This window comes from Saimiri boliviensis, chromosome X (assembly GCF_048565385.1).
Source record: "Saimiri boliviensis isolate mSaiBol1 chromosome X, mSaiBol1.pri, whole genome shotgun sequence".
Taxonomy (NCBI): Eukaryota; Metazoa; Chordata; class Mammalia; order Primates; family Cebidae; genus Saimiri; species Saimiri boliviensis.
The window spans coordinates 131,499,053-131,526,032 of NC_133470.1; the positions used below are offsets into that span (position 1 = coordinate 131,499,053).

The following is a 26,980-nucleotide window of genomic DNA, read 5'->3' on the forward strand; positions in this document are numbered from 1 at the left end:
CATCTGCCCACTCTCTGCCGTTATTCATAGTGCCTGAGTGTAAGCCTCCCTGGACCCTATCTGCTGCCTCCCACCTATCCTGAGCAGTGCAGTCTTGTGGGCCTTTCATGCCCAAACTGCATCTCCAGGGAACCTAACCTTACTGCAGGGTTGCTGCCTGCCAGTCATCTTCCTCCCTAGTGGCCCCTCAGCCAGGCTGAGGACAGTGTCCAAAAAACTCTCACCGGCTGACCATACTGATTAACCTAGACCAGGTGTTCTCAACTGGACAAGTCTGTAAATTCCTGGAAATTGTATACAAGGCTGTGTATTGGGAGTGAGGGGACAGTGCATGTGAGTTTTCCAGGTGAGAGAGAGGCTATAAGCTGTATTATTAACATGTTTTTAATTGGAAGTATAACCCTAAATTTATTAAATACCACAGACCCAGAAAGTTTATATTTGTTCTAAATAGGATGATTTTTATTTTTTAACAGTAAAACTAATATAGTGATTGTAAAAATTTCAAACAATGCAGATAGGTATTGTATACATTCATTCACTTAACAAGTCTTTATTAAGCGCCTAGGTCTTTATATTAATGAAGCTCACAGACTAATGGGGTATATACATTAATCAAATAATCACATGAGTGTACAAATAATTATAATTCCACGTAAGCACAAAGAAGGAATGGAACACAGATATGTATATAAGAATATATAGCAGAAGATCAAGACATACTCTGAGGGGCTAAAGAGGGAACAAAGAAAACTTCCCTAAGGAATTAAAACTTGAGAGGAAATAAGGAAAAGTATAATTAACTAGGCAAAGAGGATTACGTAAATGTCTTGTAATCACACATCCTGCACAATGCCATAGCTAACACATACGTATAATTGGAATAAATCACAGTCCACAAAGTCAAGTGTATAAAACATACAGCTTTTATTTTCTATAGTAATACTCATAATTTATATTTTGTCTTCCTATCCCATTGTGATGCTGAAATGGAAACAATTTAGGATCTGATGTTTTCCGTGGTGTGTCTAAGTTCAAAGATGCTTATGAAGCACCTTAGAGTTGTTGGAAGAGGTCCAAGTGATTCTAGTATTATTGTTCCACATAATTCACCATTCTCATTCCTTCCTCATGACCCCTTCAGATACTGTGGCTTTCTATTTTGTTTGTGTCAACCTTGAATGATCAAGACTTTCTGTGCTGCTTCCCTGCCTTTGCTATGCTGAGATACAGAAAACCTCATTAAGACTCTATACTGTATGTCTGGAAGCAATATAAGGCAGTCATGCTTCAGGTATCTCTTAACAGGTATGACATGTCACCTACACAATCTAATCCAACAAAACTGTCCAGCAAACATCCAGTCAATAGCAGACTGAACTGACTTAGAAAGTTTCCCCCTTCCCACTTGAAACTCACAGATATGATAGAATGCTCACCTTCTCTAAAAACAGTAATATCGTCAATATTTACATTTCATGATCATGAACTGCAAATCTCCAAAAAACAAAGAAGGAGCTAGCAATAATGAGCTAGAGATAAAGACAGATGGCTATTGGCTTTAAGATCAAGAGACCAGGATTTAATCCCACATGGGGACAGAAAACCATGCCTCTAGGCTATGGAAGACAGGAAGCTGGTACTGAGCTGCTATCTAAATCTAGACTCCACAGAAACACAACGAGTACATGAAATGATAACTAGAAAACTTTATCCCACAGCAAAGAAACATGAGAAGAAAGCTCATCTTTTATGGGAGGTCATGGGTGAATACAGAGCCTCCTGGGAGCAATCAGAATCCAGGCCAGCTCCATTCATAGGATGAATTCATAATCTGTACATGTGAGAAAACCCAAAGGACATGCCCTAATATAAAACTTAATCTGTCACTGGTGAAACTTTTATAGCCCTATCAAAGACAACCTTAAAAGCAAGGAGAAAATTAAGACTTTCAAATACAGATTTCAATAAATCACCCAGAATGCAGCACACAAAGATAAAATAGTACAAAATATGAATGAGAAGCTAGAAGACATGGAAGAAAAAGGGAAAGTTTCAAAATATACCTAGAATGAAGTCCTGAAAGAGAGTCTAGAGAAAATGAGGAACAGACAATATTTGAAAAGATAGTGGCATGAAGTTTTCAACAACTGATGCAAGACATGAATCCTTGTCAAGCATAAATAGAAATAAAGCCATAGTTTGATACATCTTAGTGTAGAGCACCAACTATACCTAACACGATATCTTCCTGTGTCAAGGTTTGAGAAATCAAAAAGCCCTTCCATAAACCTTTCCTGAAGCAAGGAATGGGAAAATGGAAAAGTAAGAAATATTGTGGGAAAAATAAGAACCTAAGTTTACATATAAATCATACTACTCTGTCATATATGCACATGTGTAAATATTTACAATCTCCAATGAATGAAATGGTAAATCTTTTTTTTTTTTTTTTTTTTTTTTTTTTTTTTTTTTTTTTTTTTTTGAGACGGAGTTTCGCTCTTGTTACCCAGGCTGCAGTGCAATGGCGCGATCTCGGCTCACTGCAACCTCCGCTTCCTGGGTTCAGGCAATTCTCCTGCCTCAGCCTCCTGAGTAGCTGGGATTACAGGCACGTGCCACCATGCCCAGCTAATTTTTTGTATTTTTAGTAGAGACGGGGTTTCACCACGTTGACTAGGATGGTCTCGATCTCTTGACCTCGTGATCCACCCGCCTTGGCCTCCCAAAGTGCTGGGATTACAGGCTTGAGCCACCGCGCCCGGCTGACAACTTCTTTTGATGAAGTGTCTGTTCATGTTTTTTAGCCCATTTTTAAATTGTGTTGTATGTTTTCTTATTATTGAATTTGAGGGTTCTTTATTTTTTTTTTTTTAAGAAAAAGTAAGAAACTTGAAGTGATTACTGTCAGATGTTTGCTGTAAAAAAAAAGAAAGAAATTATCTTCAAGGAAAGGAAGATATAGCATTCTCTTTCCAGGATTCCAGTCAGAGGGCATGTGACAATGTTTAATAGTTTTCTGTGTCCGTCATCCCATTCCTTTGTAAATCATTGTACATTTTCTTTCTTCTGACTATTCAGAGGTTTCCCTTGGGGACATATACAAAATGATCCCATTGAGAAATGGTATCTGCTGTTAGTCAAGCCAGTTTCTACTCAACTTAATTGCCTGTATCCTGCTTTCTCCTGACACTAAATTCTGAGCGTGGTTATTTTTAAGCTGCCACTAAAGTAATCAACATGCAATAATGGTAGCTGGATCAACGTACTAATGTGAAATATCAGAGACTGCTAGGCTTGGTGGCTCACACTTGTAATCCCAGAACTTTTGGAGAACAAGGTGGGTGGATCACCTGAGATCAGAAGTTTAAGGCCAGCCTGGTCAACATGGTGAAAACCTGTCTCTACTAAAAACATGAAAATTAGCTGGGTATAGTGGCGGAGCCTGTAATTCCAGCTACTCGGGAGTCTGAGGCAGGAGGAGCACTTGAACACAGGAGGCAGAGGTTGCAGTGAGCCGAGACTGCACCATTGCACTTCACCCTGAGCAACAAGAGAGAAAACTCCATCAAAAAAAAAAAAAAAAAAAAATAGAAAACAAAAGAAAAAAGAAACATCAGAAACTTGTAAGAGATGGGGAAGACAAATTGAGAGAGTAAGTATATTATGAATTACAGTCTAAAGATACTTGCTGAAAATCTTTAATCAATAACTTAGGTAGGCCTCTCTAGGTACATCTTAGAAACAGTGTATGAAGTAAAACGTTGATAGAGTGAAAAAATACAGAATCACAAAATTGATTTCAATCAATGCCAGTTTTGCCTATCCCCCAAAAGAACTTCCTTGGAGTTTTTCATTCTCGAAATTTCTCCAGTCCCTTGTAGTATTTCCATAGGTGACGATTCATATCCATTGCCTGTGCAATTCAATATTTATATTATTTCTGACTGAAATAGAACTATAGAAAGAGTCAAATATCATATTTAGCAAAAAACAATAATAACATTGAAGGATATACAACTAAAACAGGAAAAATAATTTCTGGAATTGAGAAACATGATTTTCAAATTTAAAAACTCAGACTAAATGAAAGAGAGAGCATCATTGTTGAAAAAAAAATAAACAGCCAAGGTAATCAAGTGAAAATGTATCTAAACAATAAATGAAAATGATGAAGGAAAAGACAAATCTTGGAGGATGAATCCAAAAGGTCCAATACATTAATGAATTTCTAGGATGAAGAAAACAAACAGATGGAGAAGTGACAGGTAAAGAAATTATGAAGAAAAATTTCTCTGAAGAAAATCTTGAGGCTGAACAATCAAAAGATACCCCAAGTTCCAGACAGCATTAATTTTTTTTATTGCATTTTAGGCCTAGAAGTATTATTATAATATTCAAAAATTCCAATGATAGATAATATTTTTTAAAAGTTACATAGAAAAGAAAAATATTCGACTAGTAAATTATTTTTACTTGCCATTCTGGAGGTAAGAAAACAAGGAAATACCATACACACACTACTAAAAGGAAAGAGTAGTAACTCCAAAATCATGTGTCCAATCTAGATAATCATCAGAAGTCGAGGTGAGTAAGATATATTCAAGCATGCAAAAATTCAGAAAGACTACACTCCATGTCTAAATTATCACAGGTAGCATTTGTTGAGCACTTAGTACTTGCCAGGTGCTGCTCTAAGCACTTTACATAACAGCTCAACAACCTTATTAAGAGATAATACAATTCTTAGCTTCATTTTAAATTGAGATAATGATTTAAAACTCATCTGAGAAAATACAGCTTTTAAATAAATACCTTTTAACTCAGCCACTATAATTCTGATCACAAATTTAACCACTATGTACTGAATGCTACTTGGACTTTGTAAAAACGTTTCTAAAGGTTTCCTATTGTTGGAGTCAGGGAGCAGTGGGAAAATAAGGTGCCTCAACAGGTGGTATAATTATCTCATTTGGATTCAACAGTAGAGAAATATTGTTTGATTTTGAGTGCTAGCACCCATGGGATGAAGTGTGCAGAAAAAAATAGTAAATTTTCCAAATTAACAATATAATAAATGTGTAAGAGTAGAAGTTTGAATAAACTAAAAAAGTAAGCAACAGGAAAATGGGGCTCAATAAAATTAAATTAATAGTAAAAATAATAGGAACATAAAATAAAATGAAGAGAATCAAATCAAGGGTATTAACTGTTGCACTAAAGGTAAAAGGGCACTGACCATGATAGTGAATTAAAAATTCAGCTTATGTGTTCTTTACAAGAAACACACCTACAACATAACAACAAAGAAATGTTGACACAAATCAACGAGCAAGGAGATATCAGGCATATGCAAGCAAAAAGACATGATTGTAAATATTAATATAAGCCAAAGGAAGCTCTAAAGAACACAGTTTACATCATTATTTGTATGAATTTAAAAAGTCAAAACTTAAAAAGAACTTATAAGTAATAATCTTGCATGTACCAAACAGCATTGCAACTAAACAGATAAGCAAAAACTCTTACAATTACAAGAAGAACTTTAATACACCTCTATCGAAATTTGAACAACTCATTAAATGAAAAGATAATCAAAGACCTAGAGGATCTAAATAATGAACCAACAATATTAACTCAATAGAAAGATATTTGCATGATATAAGGAGAGAATGTGCATTTTTTTACACGCATAAAACTTTTAAAAAATTAATCATGTCAATGACATAAAAATATATTAATAAATTCTAAAAAGGAGAGAATATATAGGCATATCCTCTTATCTTAACAAAATAAAATTAGAAATAAATAATAAAAATGACCATAAAAAGTAACTGCCTGATAATACAGCAATATTCTCCAAAATAACCCCTACATCAAAAAGAAAATTAAAAATAAAATTGCAAGTTATATGGAAAGCAGAGAAAAAGAGAACACATCATATCAAACCCTATTTTGCCACTGCTAAAGATATATTCAGAGAAAAATCCATAGTGATAATTACCATTATTATTCAATAAAACCATAAATAAAAGAAATAAGCACTCCTCTTGAAGAAATTAGAAAGCACGATAGACATAATCCAAAGACAGTAGAAGAAATTAGTAAAATTGAAGTTTAAAATAATGACCAAAAAAAGCCAATTGTAAAAATGACAAATAAAAAAAGCTGTTTTTTAAAATCACCAATAAAATACATAAACTTATCGTGAGTATGACTAAGAAAACACAGAGAAATAAAAAGCATGCAAATTATTATTAAGAGTTGAACCACACAAATAGATGTGATTAAAATTATTATACGCACAAACCTATGATATCAAAATTGAAAATCTAAAAGCATGTAATTTCCTAATAGAATAGAAGTTACCAACATTAACCCAAGAAATAGAAAATTTTACTAGATCAATTACTACAGATGAGATTGGAAATGTGTTTGTAGATTTACCATTGTAAAACAAACCAAAAGGAGATCATTTTTCAGTTGGGTTCTATCTAATCTTTAAGGAAAAGATAATACCAATGTTATGTAAACTTTACCAGAAAACAGGAAAAAGTTCACTGATAAACTTTATAAAGCTAACAAAGCTAAGACCAAAATCTGTTAAAGATAGTACATAAAAAGATAACTATAAGCAGTTATCAATAATAAATATAATACAACAAAATAAAATACTAACAAACTATAAAATATGTAGACAAATAGATCTCAGAAGTATAGCAAGAAAAAAATTATATTATTACCTGATAGGGATAGATCTATAAAGGCAAAAATAGTCAAACACCAAATTCTTTTGAGACAGGGTCTCACTCTGTCACCAAAGCTGGAGTACAGTGGCACAATCATGGCTCCCTGTAGCCTCGACCTCTCAGGCTCAGCTTCTCAGATAGCTGGGACTAGAAGCTGAATTCTCTTTTCTAAAAAATTCTTTAAAAATGTTTTTCTATGTGTGTTTTGAGACAGATAATGTCTTTTTTCCCCCAAGAATTCTATCTAAATAATTAACTACATAAAAAAATAAAGGAGAAAAAGTGCATGATTCCATTAATAGATGTTGAAAAGGCACTAGGGAAAACAGCAGCAGCTAATCCTAACAGACACTAATAGAAATAGAAGGAAATGACTTAAATATTAAAAGTACTTTTTATCAACAATCAAGCGCAATCCTCATTCAAACCATGAAATGCCAAAGTAATTCCCACTAAAACCAGAAACAAGTCACTGTTACTCACAATTGCCATTTTTACTGAAGTGTTTTTTAAGATTATAACTATTGCAATAAGATAAAGAAATAATTAGTATAAAATTGGGAAAAGATCAAATTAATTTATATTTACAACTGATAATGATTGCATTCTTCTAAAAAACAAGGGACTATTTAAAAGTTAAAAAATAAATAAGCAAATCAGAAAATGTGGTGCATATTTTAAAAGTCAACAGCTTTTCTCCATTCTAGCAAGTTTTTAGGGAGTATTATACTATATAGCCCATGTGTTAACATTATTCTCTTATTTCTTTTGATTAAAAGAACATATGTCACTAGTAAATGGCTACCATCTATCTATGAAACTTACTGAACTGGTGCATAGAATGATTGCATCAATTGCTAGTTCAACAAATTGTATCAATCTCAATGTCCCTCTGATACTTATTTCATTTTTTTATTATTCTATTATATGATTTACTATTTTTTCCATTTGTACCCAAGCTTGTTTTATAAATTTAAATCTGTATTTTACCATTTTTGATAAGGATATTACTTTATCTTGTAAGTGTCCACCAAAATATCTTAGCTCATAGCGCCTAAACCCTCTAGATCTGACAACTCATTCTATGCTTCAAAAAGATCAGTTTCTTATCTTTGGTTCCAAGTACATATGATAATATGTAATAACTGTCTTGTTGGAAGAATGGAATAGCCAGCAGACTTTCAAACTCTCAGGTACACTGATTAGATTATTCATTGTCTTATGTTCTAGGACAACATTAAGATTGTTTTCTTACCTTTAATTTTTATTAATTTTGGGGGTACATAGTGTGTATATTTATGGAGTACATGTAATGTTTTAGTACAGACATGCAATATGAAATAAGCACATCATGGAGAATGAGATGTCCATCCCTTCAACCATTTATCCTTTAAGTTTCAAGCAATCCAATTACACTCTGAGTTATTTTAGGGTATACAATTATTATTGACTATAGTTGGAAAAATCTAAGACTACTTTCAATGAAGTGTTGTCACATTCACTTAAGCCACTTATTAGACTACCTTTTACAAACTGTGAGTTTGTCTATTTGAAGACAATATAAAAATTATTTTTAAATTGTAGTGTGGAAAAGGCCTAAGCACAACCCAAAACCTAGAAGCCATAAAGGAAAAGGCTGAGGGATATGACTACATGAAAATGTAGATCATCTACAGAGAATGACATCATGAATACAGTTAAATGAGGTAAGATATGCATGGCAGAATACACATGATGTATTTTAAGTGAAAAAAAATGGTTACAGAATAGAACACTATATGGAGTAAGAGTTCATTTTCTGTTAAAAAAAATATGTATAATAACTATGTATATGCATGGACAACATCAAATTGGTAATAGTAGGTAACTCTGTAAAGATGGATGGAAAGAGGGCAATTTGTACGTTTTACTTTATATATTTACCTGTTTTAATAGGCATTTGTTATTTTTATGGTCTAAGAAAACACAATAAAGAAGATTAAAATACAGCTCACTGTTAAAAATAATCTCTCAGAGTGCTGGTAACCCCCAAATATTTCTCCAAAGTCAAATGGCTAGTTCAATGCAAAAATCCTGTCCTCTGATGCAGAGACTATAATATAGTCTTTGTTACCAGATGCTAATTTTTTCTCTTTCTACACTGAAACATACATATATGTCTCTACACTGAGACTTCTATCAGTAGTTTTTAAAAAATAGCTGAAAAACAGGTATGAGCTGAGAAGCATAAAAACAATTTTTTTTGAATAGCTGAAAAACAATTCCAAGTAATACCATAATATTTCCTCAGTTATAACCATAGTCACCTAAACAAATGTTATCTATATGTGCCACATATGTATAAACATTCACAAGTTATGACATTCATAATATAAGGGTTTACCTTTATATTAGAAGAAAAGCAGCCAGAATTCATTGAATTTTCATGAATGACATGATGCTGTCTAACACTTCCAACATTTGGCTATAGATTATATGAACCAACTTAAGAAGAGGTGATAATTGATAGTGATTAGTAACTGATTTTAAAGAATCATTCTCCAACTCCAATGGATCAAAGATTTATAAAATGTTTTAAATGTTGTTTTATTCGGTCTTCTTTATATTCCATCATTTCTAATATCAAAGAGGGAGACCATTTGAACTCATTTTAAATGATAGAAGATAATAAAAATTAAAAGTTTTGATTTATGAATCCATTTAATTCAGTCTCAATTTTCATTATAGCTTATTGTAAGGAGGCCACAACAATTAACATGAAAATAGTCAAAAATCATAATTTAGTGAACAGAGGACTGAAAATGGGAAAAAAATTAAGAAGGAACAATTTTGCTCAGATTTCAAAAACATTTAGTAACTAGGTATTATTTCCCATAAAAAAAATCCAGAAAATTTTTAAGAAATCAATCAACATGCAAGGGAGAATGCATTGCAAATACTGCAGTCTCCTCCTGCTGTAAGAGCATATATCATTCAGAAAACAGGATAAAAACTCCACAAAATTGGTCTGGTCAATAATTTCTTGGACATGACAACCAAAGCACAGGCAACAACAGCAGAAAAAGACAAATGGGATTATCTCCAACTAAAATGTTTCTGCACAACAAAGGAAACAATTAACAGAGCAAAGCAATAACCCATAAATTGGGAGAAAATATTTGCAAATCACATATCTGGTAAGGAGCTAATATCCAAAATATATAAGGAACTCAAACAACTCAATACTAAGAAAACAAGGAACTCAATTATAAATGGGCAAAGGATCTGAAAAGACATTTCTCAAAAGTGACAAACAAATGGCCAACAGGTATGAGAAAAAAATGCTCAACATCTTTAATTATCTGGAAATGCAAATTAAACCACAATGAGATATCACTTCACACCATGTTAGGGATACTTATTATCAAAAAGATAAAAGACAATCTTTTTTGGTAAGAATGTGGAGAATAGGAAACCCTGGAACATTGTTGGTGGGAATGTTAAATTAGTACAGCCATTTCAGAAAAAAGTATAGAGGCCACTCAAAAAGCTAAAATTATAATTACCATATGATCCAGCAATCCCACTTCTGCATATATATTCAAAGTACTTGAAATCAGTATGTCAAAGAGATAGCTTCACTCCCATGTTCACTGCAGCATTATTCACAATAGCTAATTCATGGAATCAACCTAAGTGTCCATCATTGGATGGTAAAGAAAATGTGGTAGATGCAAATGGAAATACAATGGAAACAATTCAGCTTTTAAAATGAAGAAAATTCTAGCCAGCCAGGAATAGTGGCACTGGCCTGTAGTCCTAGCTACTTCAGAGGCTGGGGTGGGAGGATCACTTAAGCCCAGGAGTTTGCCAGCAGCCTGTGCAGCATAATGAGACTCTGTGTCTTAAAAAAAAAAAAAGAACAAAACTTTGTCAGTTTCAACATTTGCAATAACATGGTAATCTAGAAAACATTGTACTAGGTAAAATATATCGGGCACAAAAAGACAAATAATGCATGATCTCACATATATTTGGAATCTTAAAAAGTTGAATTCATAGAAGTAAAGTAGAATGGTAGTTACCAGGGGATGCGGGTAAGGAGAGGCACAAGAATAAGCTCTAGTAGTCTCTTTCACTGCATGGGCACTATACTTAATAATATTTCAAAATTGCTTAAAAAGTAGATATAAAATGTTACCACCACAAATGATTAGTATGTAAGGTGATACATATGTTAATTGGCCTGTTTTAACCATTCCACAATGTATTCACGTATCATAACTGTACCCCATATATAGATACACACTTGTATCATTTGTCATTATAAAAACTAAAATTTTAAAAAGTAAATCACACTCCTAAAAACAGTATATCTCTCTTAAACTCTGATAGCCAATTTGATCATATATGTTAATAGTCATAAAACTACCACCTAGTGATGCTCTGCCTCTGCTAGAGGGGCACTTGGGAAGACGAAATTTATAATTGTGTCTAGGGAGAAATGTGCTGCAGCTCTTGAATATAAGGACTGGATTTCAGCAACAACTTTATCCTCACAGCAGAGATGGATACCCCAGGTTCTCCTACTTTGAGGGCACCCTGTCAGAATAACGTTACCTCTCTCATAAGGCTTCCTTCACGCCCCTCTTCCTTCTCCCTCCTCTCCCACCTATCCCTGAAAGCATATATTGCCCAAGCCCTTAGCACAATACCTGAGAGGGCCCCAGTGGAAAGGGTCAAGCACAGAGCTATACCACTCAGATAAATAAACATTACTTATCCTGCTAATACCACACCCTGAGAGCGGGGCAGATCAGGAACCTCAGGATGATGGTGAGACAGCGCTGGCTTAAAAGCAAGGAAGAGCCATGATTTAAACAGAGAAACTAAAGAAAACCTTCAGCCTGGGATGCGATGCAAAATTAATGTAAAATGGTAGCATTGAAAATAGTATGAATCATTATCTGAAAAGCCATTCTCGAGGGAACCTAGCAAAGAAATTAATGAAAGAGAGCCATAAACATAAAATTTGCCAAAACCACATCAATTTGCTAAGCCTACACTTGAAATCTCTTTTGAAATGAAACAGGTAAAATGTGAATTTTTCAAAAAAGAAAATCCATTTCCTGAGTCTTGAATTATTATGTATATTGGGTGACAATTTATAACAGAACAACACTCTGCTTTTGTAAAATCGCCTTTGAACATATTTGCACTGGGAGAGACCCACTTATATTCCTAAAACTGTTAGATGAGAACAAAATCAAAATAGCAGGACATCCTCTGGGTTTCTGGTTTCCTTGGTTTCCCAGGAACTGTCATCTTCTCTAAAGAGAGGACATTGCCTCCTCCCTGCCCCAGTGGGCTGCCACAATCAGCTACAATCCTAGAACTCTGTCCCTCCCAAATGGATTGAGGGTGACAATCTCCGATGTGAAAACCTTGGGACATCAGTATGTGACCTGGTATGCCTGGACCAGGCAGTCACACATTTGTCTCATACACCTTTCCGAAGACTTCAGGTTATTTAGTCTAAATAAGATCAAATGCAGGAATCAAAAATGCATGCAGTGCACGTGTGACCGTGCCAAGCTAAGACTAGTTCCTTCTCAGTCTCTGTTCTGTCCAAGAAAGGTTCCAAAAATTTTTGGCATCCAGTCACACCCAGGGTCACCTTGTGACCAGAGCAATGACAGTTATTATTCTGTATTAAATACCCACTGATACATGGCATGGTGTTATGGGAATTGAAAGGTCAGAGAAGCCCAGAGAGGTTACCACCAATGATACCCCAGAAGGAGGAAATAAAGACAAGTAAGAGGGAAGAAGTGGAAAGAAGAATGAGAAGGAACAAGGGAAAGGGGAAAGGAGCAGATGGATGCTAGTCAGGCCTGTACCTGCCTCACTGGGGCTTTTTACTACTTGAGTTAGCCTCATTTTCACCCCAGGTGTAAAAATCACTCCACACCTCAAGTTCAACATGGCTTGATCTGGATTTTTTTAGATGTTCAAGCTACATATCGGGATCAAGGCACAAGTTTGTATTCATCAACTCTATTTTTTCAAGTATTATATCTCCAATGAATAATTGTTTTTTGAGGAGAAAGGTTTTAAATCAGGCACTGAAAATTTATAAATAGTATGATCCAATTTGATGTAAAGAATATATAAGCAAAAAAAAAAACAAAAAAAACAAAAAAAAAATTAAAAAAAAAAAAAGAATATATAAGCATATGAACAGCAAAAGTATCTGGAAGAGTATACATTGTTTCAATTCTATGCTTCTCTCCCCAGTTGCCCATAGTCCCTTACAATTCTTTTGCAGCCCTTCACTCTTTGACTCTGCAGCTTCTCTCTGGAGGATCACATCTACTTCCACGTGCGCAGTTATCATCCACCCTCCAGTGGCTCTCAAATCCTTATTTGTAGCCCATTCATCGCCTCTGAGCACCAGATCAATACATTCAAGTGACAATAGGATATCCCCATCTGAGTGTCACACAGGTACATCAAACTGAATTTATTTTAAAGGAATTAATCCTCCTCACTCCATCACGTCACAAATCTTTTTTCTCTCATCTAACAATAGGAGTGAGGAAAAATGTTAGTTCACTTTTCCATCACCCCACCTTTAAAACTGGTGTTAAATGAGTTGCTACATATGCATGATTTAGTAGGTTTACCATACTCAGCAACTTTAAGCCAATCTGGTTTTGTTTCTACTACAAACATGACAATATATACAGGGAAACCTGGGTCTAAAACCAGGTAAATGAACAGAGGATTTTACCCTTTCCTGGCCTCATATATAAAGTAGGATAACATCCCCCAAACAACTAGAAATATATTGCAGAGGCTGGTGTGATCATGTCTGAGAAAACACTTTGAATTTTCAGAAAAAAAAGAAAATTCTACCCCTGTGAGAAATTATTTTAACAGTTGCCTTGCAGGAATGACAGAACTTTACACAGTAGTCACTTAATAAATGTTAACTTTTATTGTTATTATTATTTATTAAATGACACTAAAACATGGCAGAATGCCCCAGCAAAACAAAAGTCAACCAAAGAACTACCAACCCTGCATTCTAGGTAATTAAGGGTGCTCAATTTTCTTAATGAACTACTAGGTGCCAGAACATTACTTTGCATATATTATCTCATTTAATCCTCCCAATAAGCCTCATCTTCACCATTTATCTATCATTTCAGAGAAGAAACTTCAACCTACCTCATTTTTAATCTAAATATTTCTTCCATTCAGTATGTGTTCCAATCAATCACTTGCTTCATTCCCAACACTTTTCTTTTTCAAAAACTTCCTAAAAATCAATACCCATTTTGGATAAATAAGAAAACATAAATGAATAAAAAGTAAAAAATAAAGATCACTCATTATCCTTCTACCCAAAGATAAATACTGTTTCTATCTGGATATCTATAACTCCAGTTTTTTGTGTCCTTTTAAACATATGTTTTATTAGTCTCAAGAAAAATGGAATTCTACTTCGAATACTTCTATGTAGCCTTTTTTTCTTTCTCACTTCACCATGCATAATGAATAGCTTTTCCTGGCAATATAGATTTCCTTCAGCATACATATAATATCCTGTGTGAACACTCCTTACTTTATAACCAATCCAGTGTGCTAGATAATTAAATTGTTTCCAATTTTTACTAGCTTAGGCAGTGCTGGGATGAACAGCCTTGTACATACAATCTTTGGGCTATTATTCAATTACTTCCTTAGGACAAAGGGTTTACATATTTTAAGGCTTATGATCTGTATTACCAAATGGCCACCCCTACGGTGTGAAAGGCTCCATTTTGCCACACCCTCACTGACACTGCACAGTAATAGAGACTTTCATATGGACCCCAATTATTTTCTAGTAAAAAAGATTTAGTGGCTCTGAGTGTTCAATGGGATATTTAAACAGCTCTCCACAACTGGCTTCACTCAGCTTTTCAAAATTATTTACTCCCACTCTCCACACTCTCCACTCTAAGCAGAATGTTGTCCTGACTGTTTTAGGAAAAGGGTTCCTACCTCCATGCCTTTCTCACACCATTCCGCTCTCGTCTTGCCTCATGGAATGCCCTAACCACCCTACCCCATTCAGGACTCATTTTTAATTGCCACCTCCTCTGCAAAGGTTTAGCTGACTAGCACATCCCACAGAAGCTTTTGCCTCCTCTGTGCTCTCAAAGGGAACATCTGACAATGAGTATAAACTCCAGATATTCCATTATCTTTTGGTTTGTATATTTCTTATCTCTCCAACTAGGTAATAAAGTGAAGAACAGGGATGGTTTCTTTCTTTCTTCTATTTTTTTCTTTCCAGCATTAACATACAACTTTATTTATGATATACAAATTAAATCAATGAAAATGACAGAAGGGACCTTACTTATGATGAATTACTGCACTGTCACTTATGCAGAAGAAATAGCAAAATATTTCAATCTAGGCAGCGAGATAAAAAGCAACAAACATGTTTTCAGAACAAGTAGAGATATTCATTCATCCATCTTAAACCTAAAGACCAACTCGGTTAAATATCAGCATTGATGATACAATATGATATTCATTATTCAAAACTGGCAGCTTAAAGGATTCCTTTACCATATAAACAAGGTGGAGAAAAGGGATAGTTTACAATGTGTGTTGCTTCTAAACTACAAAACAAAGGAGTTATTCCTGGCTCTTTGGGAACATATGTTCAGCCAGTTTGGCCATGAATTTTCCAACTTTTACTTTCACCAAAAAATCATGATGGCTTTCTATTCCCAGAACCTTATCAGCACACACTTGAAATTCTTTTAAAAAGAAAAAAAGTGAACCTTCACCAAATTGATTCTGAGTAGGTTCATTTTCTTCCCATTTGAAATTATCATTTATGTTCTCAAATATGACCAGAAGTTTAAGAATAACTTCTTTGTCCTCCTTCTTATTAAAGAGAGAGCCCAGTGAAGATGGTACTTGGGCCCTGAGCAGTTCCCTAGTCATAGCTGGATTTTCAGCCAAATTCAAAAGGAGTTTCAGAACCTGAAGTTTGGTTTCTTCATTTCCCGCTGAAAATAAACGAAAAAAGTCAGAAATGGAATTAGCAAGCATGTGCTGATACTCGTTAGTAACAGTCATATTTGTAAGCAATCTTAGTCCAGCCAGCTGCACAGATGAGTTCAAGCGAGAAGTGATTGTGTCGTCACACACTTGATTCATGTATACCTTAAGCCTGCGCTGATTTTCAGCATTCACACTCAAGTTATTAAGGACGATCAAAGCCTTTTCTTTAACTATGGGATCTCGAGTATTGAGAATCTTTGCAACAATTGGGAGACCACCCAGGTCACGAATAATATCTCTGTTAAATGCATAAGCAGCATTGTTACCCAGAGCAATTAAAGCTGCTTCAAGAATATAAGGCTTTTCAGACATCTCAACCAAGCAAAGAACCTTTTGTAGCTCTTGAGGGGACAAAACGGTATCATCTGAGTTGGGGGAAGCTCGTTTCTGTACAGCCCGACGTGCCCGGGTAGCCCTGGCCCTTGCCCTGGCCCTAGCTCTGGTTCCAGCTTCAGTCCCAATCCGGGCCCAAGGTGGGTACCATACTATACTCTTGCTCTCATTGCTGTCATCATCATCATCAGACCAGTCATTATACCTGGCCCCAGAACAGTCCCCAGCATCATCCACATCCCCAGACCCACCCTCAGCCATTTTTTCCTTGTTCTGTTTTCTTCCCCTAGTCAGTCTATAAATGCAATAGCAGGCGCCAGCCCCAATCACCAGGCCTGCAGTCACCCAGCCTACTTTCCTGGCGTAGCCCATGCAATCGTCCCTGACAATAGCAGGGACCAAGGAATAGAGTAGTCACTCAGGCTATGGGAGGAAGGCTGTGGGACTGGGCGCAAGCCTGTGGAGGGTAATCGTCTTCAGCCACTTCAAGGCCACAACAGCTGATTCTGGAGGTTGACCTAGGAGTGGAAGAAAATCAGGTTTGAGTTTCTCTTCTGCTTGTGTTGCCTGCCCTATGCAGGGAGTTGCACAGAGGGACAAGATAATAATAATTGAATGCTGGGTAAGAAATGTAAATTTTTGACAAAATCTCTATGTCTCTCATTTCAGCCTTTCCCTCTCCATCCGAGTTCACCCCGCCCGAAGCCTAGATAATGCCAATGGAATCCACAGATTGAGACTTCTGCTGGGGTCTCAGTCATCACAACCTCAGATGTCCCCAGGGACCTGACTAGAACCCTTGCACTAACCTCCTCAAGACAAGCAGTTCGCCCCTTCTTTCCCCTGGTGGTGTGCCACGCCCAATACCTTTCCAATCTGCAGAGAGACCAGAGCCAGTGAGTACGGAGGACTTCATGGATTTACTGTTCAATTGTTGCTTTCCTGATTCACCATCCCGGTTATCAGGTTTGTTTTTAACCTCTTTATGCCATCCCAAACATGCACAGGTCTTCCCCCTCCCTAGCCTGAAATGGGAGGGAGGTAAGGAAAATAAAGCAGGATTGGATGAGGCTCTCCAAAGTGCGGCCGATTTCTAACCCCTCCCCCATTCCAGGCAGCCCCCACGCCCACACCGACCTCTATTGATCAGAGGAAACTTCCTCGCTTCAAGCGGAGCCACCTGCTACAGCAGACCTGCAGGATGACAGATCGAAAACATGGGGAGAAAGTGCTGTTGAGAGAGGAGGATTACGAACAAACTATCCAATAGGTTTCCCTGCTGTCATTTCCCCTACTTCCCCCCCACCACACACACACAAAGCACGCCATTTCGCCACAGTTCGGGGAGTGCGAGAAACACATTCGGACTCAGACCTGTACCTAGATTATTACCTTCTCTGGCTTCTCCCCGCCCCCGCCGCCACCCCTGCCCCTCCTAGGGTCCCCAGATGGTCTTACCCTCAAATCGACCTTCACCGATTGGGATTAATTTCTTTCCTCTTCTCTTGCCTGGCGTTGTGCCGCAACCTACAGAAAGACTGGCCACCCGGGAGAGGCTTGGACCCACTAGATACAGAGCAATGGTCACTAAGACACAGCCACAGGCAGAAAGACGGGAAACTGCCGCTACTGAGTGTTTGGTGGACGGAGTAGTCCCCAGAACACAAAACTCTTTTCTAATTCGGAGGCCTGGTTGTCAGAGGTTTCCCACCCCTATTACCTCTCTTAGGGTTCCGCTGACATATCACGTTGCATTTCAGCACCCCCGCCCCCATATCCAGCCATTCCCCTCCCGCACTGTCCTGGCGGAGTAGGGGCCAACACCCAGGCCACAGCTCCCTTTCCGGATTGCGGGCCTAGGCTCCCAGCAGTCTCCCATCTCCCGATCTCTGAGCCCCTCCCCAAACACCCCCCAGCTCACCGTTTCGCAGCATCGAAATGGGCTGCAGGCGGGACATATGTCTTGGAAAGCGGGCGGCGAGTGGGAGAGACGACGGAGGCGCCTCAGTACCCGCGACGGTCTCGGCCCTACGCCCTCAAACACCCCGACTTTATGGAAATCTCCCAGGCACTGACCTGCAGGGATCCGGGACAACTTCCTTCTCCTCTTCCTTTTTCCCTCCGCTGCAGGCCCGCCCGCCCTCAGGGCAATGGGGAGCTGGTACTCAGACGGGAACAACGACCAGGACAAGAAGGACTTCTGCACACGTCAGCTCTTGGTCACGTGAGAGCTACGTCATCCACCAACTCTGGTCCCCAATTTCCCCTCCCACCAGCAGTGCGGCAGAAGAGGGCCCGCCCCCCTTCCTTCCCTCCCCCACACCAGGCCTTGCTACTCTTTCTTATTCGATAATCTCATCACCTTGTAGTTGTGTTTCCCTTCGTCCAGTTACCAGAAAGGGACCGCATCTTCCCCTGGGGCTACGGGCCACTTGTACTCTTTTGAAAAATTACCTCTTCCTTCCCTAGGCTCCTGGGACAGCAGCCTCTCCCTTCACCTCCCCTCCCCCAAGCTATTAAAGTCTACCATTTCCTCTGAAATCTAGTCCCAGATCTGAACGGAACAAGCGATTCGAAAAGAAAATCTGGAATGAGAGTGTGGCTTTTACTTTCTTAATACTCTGCTATTTTTGTTCCCTCCCTCCCCCACCGCCAGCCTGCATTCTTTTTATGAGAAAAAATACTATAAAGCTATTTTCATTTTAGAAGAAATGAGTGGAGATTGGAGAATGATGTTGAGTGATGGCCTTCAAAAGTCCCACGTTTTCTTACTTGGTGAAGAGTGTTACTTCACTCAAGGCAATCTTAATGTCTTCTGGGGTCTAGCACACAGCACAGCCCTGAATGAGCTAAGCAGTGTGTCTGACAGTATGTAAATCTTCTGACTAGGCCAGTCTTCTGAATAGGAGAGCTACAGACTTTCACCTGCATCCATTAGCAAGGATGAGGCATTGAAGCCACAAAAGCTAGTAACGCAGAAAAAACAAAACTGAGGAACAAACATAAGTGCACAGTAGGTATCTGTAAGATAAAAGCATGCACACTGACAAAGTGGGTGTGCATACAGAGAACATTACAAAATATACTTGGACAAACTAGAGAATATCGTCTATAAACAAAGTAAGTAGTAGAGGAACACATACAAAGACAAAATTGGCTGAAATTGGAACCTAGCAATTAGTATGAAACTATTTCACTCACTGGTTTGACAAACTGAATAATTCACACATCATCAGTGATTTAACTTTTTTAAAGTAGGAAAAGGAATAAAATAATAACATCCCCTCATTGTTTAAGTTAACTAGGTTTGGTCTCAGTTGCTTGCAACCAAAAAACGTTAACTAAAGCACAATACAAAAACACAGGTAACAATGCAAAAAGTAATATAGCTTTTCAGAACATGGGGTCTTCAGTGAGATATTACCTAATGGTTTGAAGAAAAAGTTATTATCTGAGTATAAGTTTTAAAATACACAGACAATATGGCAGTAAACCCAGAGAATGAAGAGGTTAAGAACATGCAATCCCCCAGGAAAATTCATATCTATGTAACTTCTGGGAGGCAGTACAAGAATGTGATTGAAATTTATGTAGTAAACAGAAACCAAATCAACTATATGATCCTGCATTTAGGGAAAGATCATGTGTAGCAAAGGGGCTTATTCAAGCATAGAAATATATGAAAAGGACAGAGGAAAGTGTTGCTATTTCCCACCCAAGCACTGTCTGGAGGAGAAAGAGTGTTGGCTAAGGAGAATGAGACATTTCACTTTGCCTGGCAGAGTCATGCCCATGATATGTAATAGTACTTCATGCTTCCTCAGCTGAAACCCACTTCTTAAGATGAACGAATACCCTTGCTCTGATTGCAGGCTCACCAAACAACTTTCTAAGTTGTGGTTTCCCAAGTAGTAGCTTGTCTACAGGGAAAAAATGGGTAGGTAAGACTGACAGAAACCTCCAGTACCCCCTGACAATTGTATTTTCAGGGCCAATTAATTCAGTTGTCACGCCTGTTGAGACAGCTTCCCTTGTAGTTTACTTAGGAAGAAAGAATGCAGAGATCCATAGGTTTGAGCGTTCAGATCTAGATTTATATATAAGTCTCTATGAATGGGAGTCTTTCCTCCAGAGGCAACTCTTCTCAGCGTACGAACAAAATCAGGATTTGATCATGCAGTGCTGAGGCAGAGACCCTGAACTGTAGAGGCAACTTTGTGGAAATCCTGTGGGAGAAGCTCAGTGGCCTTGGCTCAAAGGACAGCCTTGTGCATCACCATTTCATAACTATATATTTCTAATGTTTAGTCAATGGTGGAATTACAACTAAGATACTCCGTAGCAGATTATGCCCCCACCATCAGTTATAGACAAACAAAGGGTTAATTTCCAAAGAGGTTAAAGGGCTCCTGCAAATCAACAACAACAGCTGAAACAGTTTACATTTCTCCCTGGGAAAAGAAAGGAAGTGCGTTTTACATTTTATATACCCTATTGTTTTTTCCTCAGCAAAAGGGTGTGGTATTGTGCCCAAAACAGACCAACCAAAAGCTATCTTACTAAAATTTCAATCTTCATCAGAGAGATTGACTTATGACATACTGAAAAGATACCATCTTTCAATTCCTCCTACTTAAACCCCTCAGAGACGAACCTAGTCTTCAACATTGCCTCCCTGTCGAAGTTAACCAGGTTTGTTCTCTGTTGTTTGCAACCAAACAACCTTAAGTTAGATATCATACCAAAATTACACAATACGAAAAGTAATATAACTTTTCAAAATAACAACCTTTTATAATTTGTTTTTTTCACCCTCCACAATTCAATTAGTGTCACCATTTGCTGATCCTTTCTCGTTTCCTGGTACTTTGTAAGTTACATATCACATGTGAACTGATTTAAGCCAAAAGGTTCGTTTTGCCAGTGGTTTCACCTCGCCTTTTTGCAGGCTCAGGTGCTTTTAACAGTCCTGTCTGAGGACTTCCTTAAGCATTTTCCTTCCTCACTTTTGAACAGTATGTGAGCCTTGTAACATGTCCTTAAGTAAATATTTGTTGGTAGATGTATAATGGAGAGCAAAGCAGTTTTTAAAATGCCAGTCTCCAGGTAGGAATTGGTAGAATTGTTGATCAGAAGAACAAAGAAGTAAGGGAATTGAAAGGGTTTTTATAACCATGGGGTTTTAGGAAGTTTTAGACAGGGAGTTGATTCAAACCAGGAAAGGTCTGGCATACTGTGAGAATGGTAGTGAGAAGTTATATATTGGACTAACTGGAGTATATACCAAAAGGGTGTAGATATTTTATGCTAGTGAGGAGAGGTAGGAGTAAAGTTTTTGTCCTTGAAGTCTGGCTAAGTGTTGTGAAAATGAGTCCTTATTGTAAAGCCACATCTGTGACACCAAGTTATCTGTCTTTATTAAGTTTTACATACCCCTTAGTTTTTTCTAATGTATATATTCAAAACAAACAAAAGCCACTTACACAACTACCTACCTAGCAGCCAAACGCTGAATGATGGACAGTTGAATCTGAGAGTTCTATTAGTAAGGTTTCATAAGTATAATTCACTTGTCTAGGGGAAGTTAATAAAGAGTCATGAAAAATAAACAGTATAGAGAAATGACAGTGAAACAAATGAGGTAAAAACTGAGAGAGATAGGGTATGATACTGGTGAGTTTGGACTATAAAAGAGGAAGACCTGAAAGTTGTGACATATTGACTTCTGAATATTCACCAGCAAGGCACTAGGACTCCCTAGGTAGCCTCCTGAAAGGGCCTCCTCCACACCAGGTGACCCTCACTGGGGCGCCCCTCCCTCTGGGGTGTCATATTTAAATGTTCTAAGAAAGAGGCTGCCTGGAGTGTCTATATTTAGAATATGTCTCCTCAGTGGGGACAGGTGGATATGTGGGGACTAATTTCTGCATACTTGGTCCCTGAGTTTTGGGAATATTCTGAGTGGCTTGTATGGGTGGCTCAGTGAAGTTGTAACAAAAGGCAGGAAATGAAAAGGCCTCTTTTTTCTGGCAACTGCTTGAGATCCTGTGCATTGCCCTTCAACTTGCGTGGGGGAAAAAATGGCACAGATATCAGGGGTGTTGCAGTGATTCCCAGTCACTCAGAGACCCTCACCAGCATCCCCACTGGAAAATGCTGAACACTCGCCACTGCTAGAGTAGCATACAATACATGAATGGCAGATACCAGAGAGATCTCAACAGTGTCATGATGAAATGAAAATTACCTCTATCAAGTCTCATTTTCATCAACGGGGAAACAGGGAATTCTCCAATTTCTGGATGATTTATGGGTTGCACCACAAAAGTCCAAAATAGATTTTAAATAAAACCCTGTGAATGAAAGGCAGGCTAATCTGTGAAGTCACTAATCTGTAAAGTTCATCTGAAGATGTAAGATTCATCTGAAGATATAAGATTCATCTGAAGTTGGGGTCTGCATAAAATCTGTCCTTTGAAGCCAGAGTGAAAGCCACCCAGCAATCTTCTGTGAAGATCTTAGACTTCTGACACCTAATCCTATGAGCTCAGCCAGGAGAAAGAGACAATAATTCACTTAACCTAAAAGGTCAAAATTAGAACACTGAGTTTCTCAGTATAGATTTATCCATCAATTTATAAATCACATTGAAAGCACAACTGGTTGGTTGCAAGGGTATGTTTTTACATTTTAATATGTTGTTTGAAAGCTGCTATTTCCTATGCAGTCAGAAGAAAATATTTTCAAGTTGATCTTTTCAATTTAAACTAACTTTGCCAAATCAATGAGGCCTCCCTATTAACTGGGAAATCTTGCTTATGTCATATACATTAAAAAAAAATTTTTTTTTAATTATTTCTTCTCCAAGAGGGAAAAGCTTTGGTTTTTTTGTTTTGTTTTGTTTTGTTTTGTTTTGTTAATTACAAAATCGTGTCGTTCAATTCAATACAAAAGAAAGGACAAAATAGAACCTAAATGTTATCAAAATACTAATTTAAATCTCAACGCTACCTGGACTTCCGTTTCTGCCCCTCCCCCAATGTTGGTGCAGAGACTGAACATGGAAAACGGTAGAAATTTAACAAAGGGTCTGCAGGAGTTTCAGAGCCAAGGAAAGAATGAGACGATTTCCCAAGAAATGTAAGTGAAGAGTAGACCCAGGAAAATATGCTGCCCCTTCCTGGAATTACAGAAACACAAATTCAAACACCAGAAAGACAGGGCCACTTCTGGTTTCTGGTATTGTTACAGAGGAAAAAAGTGACAGGGCCCCACTGTGGGGGTTGAGGGGGAGATACAGGGCAGGCTGGCGCCTGCCGCACTGCTTGTGGGAGTGGAAATTGGGGGCCAGAGCGTACTAGTGACGTGGCCGTCACGTGACCAAGAGCCGCCTAGAGCTCAAGTCCTGCTAGTCGTCTTCGTCTGGGTACCAGCCCCCTTATTACTCTGCAGGCGTGTGAAGAAAGAAGGAAACTAGCTCGGACTGTGCAGGTCGGTGCGAGGGTGGGCGCTGCTTGAAAGGAGGTAGGGGTGGAAGGGGGCCAAGAACGCCGCAGATCCGAGTTCAGGCCGATCACGGCTGGGTCCCTTTCTCGCCTACTTTCTAAATACTGCCTCCCACCCCCACCCCACCCCGTGCTCCTTTTAGTAGAGAGAAGTGGCGGGCTTCGGGTGGGTTGGGGTGAGGGGAGTGAATGGCGTTTCCAGGGACTCCGAGGAAAGAAAGGTTCCACAATCGGGGTTCCAGTGTCCCGGGTGCTGGTCCGTCTACCAAGCACTCCGTCTCCTCGGTCCCTTGTCTGTTTGCAGGATCGTAGGTCTGCTGGCCTGTAAGTCTCGGCGCAAGTCTAAGCTAGAGAAGGAGAAAACTGCCTTGGTTGGAACCTTGCAGGTCAGTGTGAAGGTAGGATTAGCCCAGAACCACGGGTTGGGGTGGCGGAGCAGGGGGGCTGGGATATGAGAGGGCCGGGTCCGAGTCGCCCTCTCCTGGCCCCTTCTTTCTCCACACCCCCTCCCATTTCAGTACAGGGAAAGGGGTGTGGCGGCCTTTGCTGGGGAAATGGCGGACGACAAGGGGGGCGGGGGAGGCCCGCGTCGGGAAAGTCAGTAGAGTATGAGAAATCTTTTAAACTCAAGTGCCTAAAATTCACAAAAGCAGAAATTGGGACCTGTGTCCTCAGTCCATCCACTACACTTTCACATCTCCATTGCCGTCTACCTGTCTTTGCATTTGTCCTTCTGGCAGACTCTATCTGTCTATCACCGTGGAAGGACCACTGACAACAGAAGGCAAGGGAAAACGAAGAAATTTACCCGACTTTGGTAGAGGTTAGTGAGAGAAACTGCCTTTAACCTTTGGGGATGGAAGTCCGGTGAAGGAGACTCACCCCGTTACCCTCCTAGCTGACCAATCTCCTGCTTTTCCCTATGGGTCCAGGAAGAGAAATGTGGAATCCTGAGGGTCGATAGAGGAAGATAGAAAAGAACAAAGAAACTGTTTCCTGTTAATCTGCCTTTCTCACCAACAACTGGAAATCCGGCCTCTCTGTGATGCAGAAAGCCAAACATAGCTCCGAGCCTTAATACTCTATTTCACCCATAGATTCATCACAAAAGAGCTACAGGAGCCTGGAATAAGCTGAAGACTGCTACCCTCCATCATTACTCATCCTGGACCTAAGAGACCCCTTCAATCAGGTGGAGCAAGGCCCTCTCCTGTCCTGCCCCAAGGCTGGAACTGACTTGAGCATGGGCCGGGCTCGGGAAGTGGGTTGGATGGCGGCAGGACTGATGATTGGGGCTGGTGCCTGCTACTGTGTTTACAAATTAACCATAGGAAGAGATGACAGTGACAAGCTGGAGGAGGAGGAGGAAGAGGACTGGGATGATGACCAGGAGCTGGATGAGGAGGAGCCTGATGTTTGGTTTGATTTTGAAACTATGGCTCGGCCCTGGAGTGAGGATGGGGATTGGACTGAACCTGGGGACCCAGGTGGCACTGAGGACAGGCCCTCAGGGGGAGGAAAGGCCAACCGAGCACACCCAATAAAACAGCGGCCCTTCCCCTATGAACATAAAAATACTTGGAGTGCTCAAAACTGCAAAAATGGCGGTTGTGTTCTTGACCTCTCCAAGTGTCTTTTCATTCAGGGAAAACTGTTGTTTGCCGAGATCAAGGAGGAGGCGTTTCCCTTTAGCCAGAATATCAACAGCCATTTGGCCAGCCTCTCAATGGTCAGACACACGATCCCCACTCCAGACCCCGCGGTTAGAGAGGCTTTGTGTGCCCCAGATAACTTAAATGCCAGTATTGAAAGTCAGGGCCAGATTAAGATGTACATCGATGAAGTGTGTCGGGAGACTGTGTCACGTTGCTGCAACTCATTTCTGCAGCAGGCCGCATTAAATTTGTTAATAAGCATGACAGTTATTAATAACATGCTTGCCAAGTCCGTTTCAGACTTGAAGTTTCCTTTGATATCAGAGGAAAGTGGATGTGCTAAGGTTCAGGTTTTGAGACCGCTGATGGGTTTGTCTGAAAAGCCAGTCTTGGCGGGGGAGTTAGTCGGTGCCCAGATGCTCTTCTCATTCATGTCCCTCTTTATCAGAAATGGAAACAGAGAGATTCTCCTGGAAACCCCTGCCCCATAAAGGGCCCTCTCGAACACAATGGGACCGATTCCACTCAAAACGCGCTTGGTTTGCAGATGTCAAAGAATCTGCAGAGGGTGTCACTGAAGATCCAGCCTTAGCCAATCACCGCCTCATTGGGTGAAAGTTCCAGCGCTCAATCCAGGACCACGCTCTTATTGGCCAGGCAGGGGCTCCCACAGAGCTTTGAGTAACTTCTTGGTTGTGCAGGCTGCAGGCAATGTTGGCATTGTAAATTCCTCCCGGCAGCCTCCTTCACGAGGTGAGGGGATCACTTCGGCTGCCTGCTGTGGACAAAGAACATCAAATTACAGCATCACGAGTGCTATTGTTGCCTGTGGTGGTCTCCCTGCCCAAGCGGGACCGCTTTGCAGAGACCAGACGCGTACCGCAGCTTGAGCTAACAATGCATTTGTTGCAGCTTAGGTTGAATTATTTTTCGTTTACCCTTTCTTCTACACGCGCCTGATGAATGGTGAACCTAATCATCAAAAAAGTGTACTGCTCTTCTGTCTATTGTACCGACTTAACCTCTTCCACCCAAGCCCGCATCTGTGTGTATCATCAATAAAGTTGTGTGCTTTGATTGGCAGAAAAGAGGCATGGTCCTTGTCCTTGAGTTTACAGTCTGCACGGAGAGAAGGACAAGAAAGGCACGGGTAAACGCCAGCTGACTGGGATGTCTGCTCCCTGGCAAATGCAGGCTTCTCAGTGCTCACAGGAGGCAGGGATAGAGAGGGCTGCATGCAGCGCTCAGAATAAATTTCAAGAAGAGGCTGGGGGCGGAGGTGGGGAGAGGTGAGGGGCACGATGGGGGAAGTTGACGGAATTAAGGTGGATTGCTGAGAGGACTGAAAGAGAGGACACCCTTGGAGCAGGTAGCACCGTGCCCGGCACAGAGAAATCCCTTCTTAATGTGTTTTCCTTGACTGCTGGCCTGGAAAGAAAGATCAGAAGCCCTGGCCTTTTCCTTTGCCTGCGCATCCTGACGTGGAGGTGGGGATCGGGATGGGGCGGGTGTGGACGCTCTCCCACACATCGGGGCGCGTTTGTTGCGCAATGATCGCGATGAACGCTGCGGCTTGCCCAGCACCTACCCCGCGTAGTTCTACGCCTCCTGCGAAGCCACGGGGAAA

General features: G+C 39.5%; 2 protein-coding genes across 9 annotated transcripts; one reads left to right on the forward strand and one right to left on the reverse strand.

Annotated features, from left to right (window-relative positions):
- Window positions 1-522: 522 nt before the first annotated feature.
- ARMCX3 (armadillo repeat containing X-linked 3) lies at window positions 523-18,425 on the reverse strand. 5 transcript variants are annotated; one of them, XM_003940143.3, is made up of 5 exons: window positions 18,270-18,425; window positions 17,652-17,731; window positions 17,331-17,387; window positions 17,003-17,069; window positions 523-16,711 (listed from the first exon to the last, which is right to left on the reverse strand). In XM_003940143.3, the coding sequence occupies exon 5, from the start codon at window positions 16,563-16,565 to the stop codon at window positions 15,426-15,428; it is 1,140 nt and encodes a 379-aa protein (XP_003940192.1). In that variant the 5' UTR covers window positions 16,566-16,711; window positions 17,003-17,069; window positions 17,331-17,387; window positions 17,652-17,731; window positions 18,270-18,425; the 3' UTR covers window positions 523-15,425. The 5 variants fall into 5 exon arrangements, with proteins under 5 accessions (XP_003940192.1, XP_003940193.1, XP_010349164.1 ...); XM_003940144.3 differs by having other exon boundaries at window positions 17,652-17,759; XM_010350862.3 differs by having other exon boundaries at window positions 17,061-17,218; window positions 17,652-17,759.
- Window positions 18,426-23,565: 5,140 nt separating this feature from the next.
- Window positions 23,566-26,459, forward strand: ARMCX6 (armadillo repeat containing X-linked 6). Of its 4 annotated transcripts, none has more exons than XM_010350859.2 (4): window positions 23,566-23,684; window positions 24,003-24,096; window positions 24,439-24,521; window positions 24,631-26,459. In XM_010350859.2, exon 4 carries the CDS (start codon window positions 24,942-24,944, stop codon window positions 25,842-25,844), a length of 903 nt encoding a protein of 300 aa, XP_010349161.2. In that variant the 5' UTR covers window positions 23,566-23,684; window positions 24,003-24,096; window positions 24,439-24,521; window positions 24,631-24,941; the 3' UTR covers window positions 25,845-26,459. The 4 variants fall into 4 exon arrangements, with proteins under 4 accessions (XP_010349161.2, XP_010349160.2, XP_010349163.2 ...); XM_010350858.2 differs by having other exon boundaries at window positions 24,003-24,084; XM_010350861.2 differs by having other exon boundaries at window positions 24,003-24,084; window positions 24,796-26,459.
- The last annotated feature ends 521 nt before the right edge of the window (window positions 26,460-26,980 follow it).